Source organism: Babylonia areolata, chromosome 30 (assembly GCF_041734735.1).
Source record: "Babylonia areolata isolate BAREFJ2019XMU chromosome 30, ASM4173473v1, whole genome shotgun sequence".
NCBI lineage: Eukaryota > Metazoa > Mollusca > Gastropoda > Neogastropoda > Buccinidae > Babylonia > Babylonia areolata.
Genome location: NC_134905.1, coordinates 5993570 through 5998569, shown reverse-complemented (window position 1 = coordinate 5998569; position 5000 = coordinate 5993570). Strand labels below are relative to the sequence as shown.

Here is a 5000-nt window from a genome sequence, read left to right as displayed (position 1 = left end):
ACCTTGACCCCTGTCACTGACCCCACTTCCGTGTGCAGCGCCACCATGTGCATCTCCTTGTCGTTGGCATGGTAATGGCGGTTCTCTCTGCACGCACACAGACGAACGGATTGAAGCAGTGAACGAACGAACGAACGAACGAACGAACGAAATTTTATTTCACGAGGGTAAGGGAATAAGCACAATTGCTGTTTTACATCCAGCCCTCTAAGGGGAAAAAAAAGTAAGATAAATGCATGCACAAAAGCAAAATCTTCACACAGAAAAAAAGAAGGGGGGAAAAATCACCTGCTCCGTCATCCACCCACCCTTCCAACAACAAAAAGGTAAGCATGAACATCACATAATTCAATACATCAACAGCAAATATGAATGGTACAACAGCGTTTCAGCCCAATTACCATCATCAAAATATTGCAAGCGGAACGCTCTTATACTGAAGAGGTGAATGTTGACAAAGAATACCACAGTTCTGACGACGGAAGCTAAAGGTTGGGTCATTCACACACCCACTGGACATCCGAGGGGTCTGTGTAGAGAAGAGAGGACTGGCCATACTGAGTGAGTTAAAGTAAGGGTGAAGGAAGGAAGGAAGGAAGAAGAAGAGACGAATATGAGAGCGTGAAGAGGCGGGTTGGGATTGGGGGGTTTGGGGGGTAGGCGGTGGAAGGCCAAGGGAATGTGTGTGTGTGCGTGAGAGATTCGGATTCGGATTCGGATGGTTTATTCAAAAAAGGCCTTAGCCCCTTATGAAGGGGTGCTGTGTAAACTTATTTCAAAAACATTATGACATACAGTATATGATACAATAAAACAAAACAATACCTAGACTGATAATCAGGAACAACTAAATGACCGGATTTTGAATGCTTTGTATAGATAAGTTGCAAACTGTCTGACTTCTTCTTCACGACGTGACGTCATAAGCAAAACTAGTTTAAACATAGAAGGCTGAGAGTAATATTTCTGGGGTGTGAAATTATACCTTAGTTCACATAACTTTGGACAACAAAACATGAAATGTAATTCGTTTTCTTCTGCATTTGTGCACAATGGACAAATAAGATCATGATCACTATGCTGTGTGTATCGAAAATGATGAATTGCAATATCTGAAAGCCCAAACCTAAATCTTTGTGAGAGAGAGAGAGAGAGAGAGAGAGCCACCTAAAATTTTAGGATATCAGTAAAAGCCGATGAAATATATTTACAACGAGTCAACAACTCCCATGTCCTCGTATCAGTATCAGTAGCTCAAGGAGGTGTCACTGCGTTTGGTCAAATCCATATACGCTACACCACATCTGCAAAGCAGATGCCTGACCTGCTAGCAGCGTAACCCAACGCGCTTAGTCAGGCCTTGAGAAAAAATAATAAATAAATAAAATAACAAAAATAAAAGATAAATTAATAAATAAATAATAGAAATAAATAAATGATAATAGATAAATACATAAAAAATACTACTAATAATAATAACATTTATAACGCGCAAAATCTTGATGTCCTCGATCTGCTGTTATTTTAACTTGCAGACAGAAATAATAACGGATCCCCCGCTGAGTGACGTAAAGTGCCGAAGCAGTAGTCATTGTCGTCAGCACTCGTTCTACAACATTCCATGGAGGCGACAGTTCAGATTCTCATTCCGTGACACTGAGCGACGTGATCTACTCAAGAGAAGATCAGTGTAGAGTAAATTTTGGCGTTCTGCACTCAGGCAGGGCAGTTCAGGCCCTGAGAGGGAAAATGCAATAGGATAAACTGAAGTAAATTACATGAATAAATAGATACGTAAGTAGTTTAATTAATTTCCCCCCAAGTGACCCGTTACCAGCTGGGGAGTGCTCATTTTCTTTTGGAAGTCTGGAGTGAGATTGTAGTTTTTTGTTTGTTTGTTTTTATATCTTTAGAAATATTTCGCTCTGTTCCCTAACGTTTATATTAATTTTGATAAAAATTTTTTTAAAAGATGTACCGTTCAGTACTACATTGATTCCTCATTGATTAGACATACGATTTGTGCAGTTTAACGTTGTTGTTGTTGTTGTTGTTTTTAGGACAACGGCAATGTTTTTTGACGTTAACGGCACCACACCCATAACCAAAAAGCAACCAGTCACTCACCGCGTGAATTCAATCTCTCGGCTGTTGCGTGTGCGTCCGAGGAAAGTGAGATAAATCCTTCCGAAACTGTCGATACTCTCCCCTGAGAGATCCATCTCCACAAAATATTCATGGCCTGATGGAAGGAAATAGATAGATGAATAAATGAATAGATAGATTAATAAATTAATGCATAAATGGATTAGCGAGTAAGTGAATAAATGGATGACGGACTGAATAAATTATGAATGAATAAATAAATAAATAAATAAATGGATGGATGAATGAATGAATGAATAAAGACTTACAAACAAGATGTTTCCGCTCCACAAATATTTACCAGTGAAATGGGTAATATCATAACTCACATCCTTTGAAAGAGACCTAAAATCTTTCCCTTCCAAACAGTCTCTTCACGATGAAGGCACGCTATCCCATGTTTTTGTTCTGTGGAGGAACATCTGTTTCTTTTACGCAGTGTTTGTGTGTGTGTGTGTGTGTGTGTGTGTGTGACTGACGTGTTATTGTATAGCGCTTTGAGAGATTTGGAAGCAACTACTAATAGTAGTTGTAGCATTAGTCGTAGCACGATGAAACCTTACCCCCAACCCCACCCCCACAAAAACAAAACAGAAATAAAATTTTAAAAAAGAAAAAAAAAAGAAGAAAAATACACACAAGGCACGTGCGCACGAACACAAACAGTACATAAAACTTACGCGAGCGCCTGCACGCGCGCGCGCGCGCACACACACACACACACACACACACACACACGTACTCTTTGAATGTGAGGCCTTAAAGCCCTTTTTACCTAGATTTTTGGAGTGGGGGTTGGGGGGAGGGGGAATCGTTTAAAGATGTGATGGCAGAGAGGTAACGCGTCCGCTTAGGAAGCGAGAGAATTTGAGCGCGCTGGTTCGAATCACGGCTCAGCCGCCGATATTTTCTCCCCCTCCACTAGACCTTGAGTGGTCGTCTGGAGGCTAGTCATTCGGATGAGACGATAAACCTGGGTCCTGTACGCAGCCTGCACTTAGCGCACGTAAAAGAACCCACAGCAACAAAGGAGTTGTTCCTGGCAAAATTCGGTAGAAAAATCCACTTTGATAGAAAAAAACAACAAAAAAACTGTACGCATGAAAAAAAAAAAAAAAAAAAAAGGATGGTGCTGTTGTGTAGCAACGCGCTCTCCCTGGGGAGAGCAGCCCAAATTTCACACAGAGAAATCTGCTGTGATAAAAAAAAAAAAAAAAATTAATACAAATACAAATTTTCTACAGCTGTTGAAATTTTTGTGAAATTTTGCTTCGCAGTGCAGTTGGACGTTATGTTTTTTGGGGGGGTTTGGTTTTTTTTTGGTTGGTTCTCGCTCTTTTTTTTTTTTCTTCTTCTTCTTCTTCTTCTTCTTTTTTTTCTTCTTCTTTTTCTTCTTCTTTTCTATCGTCTAAAATCACATTATGTGGATAAATGTTAAACTGAAGAACACACACACACACACTCGAGCGCACACGCACACACACAAACACATACACGCGCGCGCGCACACACTGAGACACACACACACACACACACACACACACACACAAAAAAGTATATTTATAATTATAATATCTACCTACCACACACACACACATACACACGGGCGCGCGCACACAGAGACACAGCCACACACACACACACACACACACACACACACACACACACAAACAACAAAACACATACAAAACACACACACACACACACAGACAAAACAGTATATTTATAATATAGATCTACCAACCACACACACACACACACACACACACCAAACTCACCACAATACGGCGAAGCTTCGGCGGTGCTCAGGTAGTAACTTCCCCTGGCGGAACTCTCCTGCGCGTGGAAACCCATTTGTGGACATCCGCCGGAAGTGGGGCAGCCGTGGCATTTGCCCTGCTCGTAGTCGTCCCAGCTGGCACAGGGATGAGCGCTGAAGTGGCACTGGCTGTTGATAGACTCTATGAAGTAGCGGATGGAACGGCTGTGGCTGCAAGCGATGCTATTGTCCTGCTGTCCTGCAGCAACCGACGGTGAGAAGACCATAATAATGATAATAATTATTATTATTATTATTATTATTATAATTGATAATAATGATAATGATAAAAATGAAATAAAAATAAAAGTGAGCTCCCGAAAGTTGGATGATAATAATGATAATAACAATAATAACGATAATGACAATAACAAAAATATTGAAATGAAATAAAAGTGAGCCCCCGAAAGTTGGATAATAATAATGATAATAATAGTAAATAAAAACAAAAGTGAGCCCACGAAAGTTGGATGATAATGATGATAATAACAATAGTAATAATAATGACAATAGCAATAATATTGAAATGAAATAAAAGTGAGCCCCCGAAAGTTGGATAATAATGATGATGATGATGATGATAAGAAGAAGAAGAAGTAGAAGAAAAGCAAGCCCCCGAAAGTTGGATAATAATAATAATAATGAGGATAGTAATATTACTACTTATAATAAAACGAAACTGAGCCCCCGAAAGTGGGAGAAAAATAGTGCTGTTAGAAACATACTTATACCCATATTCAAAGAATATTCATCTTAAGTGTTTTGTTGTTTTTGATTCGAAAACCAATACATCTCTCTCTCTCTCTCTCTCTCTCTCTCTCTCTCTCTCTCTCTCTCTCTCTCTCTCTCTCTCTCTCTCTCTCTCTCTCTCTCTCTCTCTCTCCTTGACAAATCTGATCTTCCGGCAGAATGTGTGTGAGAGAGAGAGAGACAGAGACAGAGACTGACAGATGCAGAGAGTAGATCAAAGAAAGGAGAAGAAGAAGTAGAACAACAACAGAAACAACAACAACAACAACAACGAAAGACAACAAAC

The 5000-nt window shown here is 39.9% G+C and overlaps 1 protein-coding gene across 1 annotated transcript in view; it reads right to left on the bottom strand.

Moving 5' to 3' along the window:
- Positions 1-5000, bottom strand: part of LOC143275236 (pancreatic lipase-related protein 2-like) — a 16573-nt gene that overhangs the window by 1305 nt on the left and 10268 nt on the right. The window contains exons 5-7 of the mRNA XM_076579211.1: positions 3924-4163; positions 2128-2242; positions 1-87 (exon numbers count right to left, since the gene is read on the bottom strand). The exon at positions 1-87 is cut by the window's left edge and continues 96 nt beyond it. Coding sequence (XP_076435326.1) covers positions 1-87; positions 2128-2242; positions 3924-4163 — 442 coding nt within the window. The remainder of the gene's footprint in view (positions 88-2127; positions 2243-3923; positions 4164-5000) is intronic.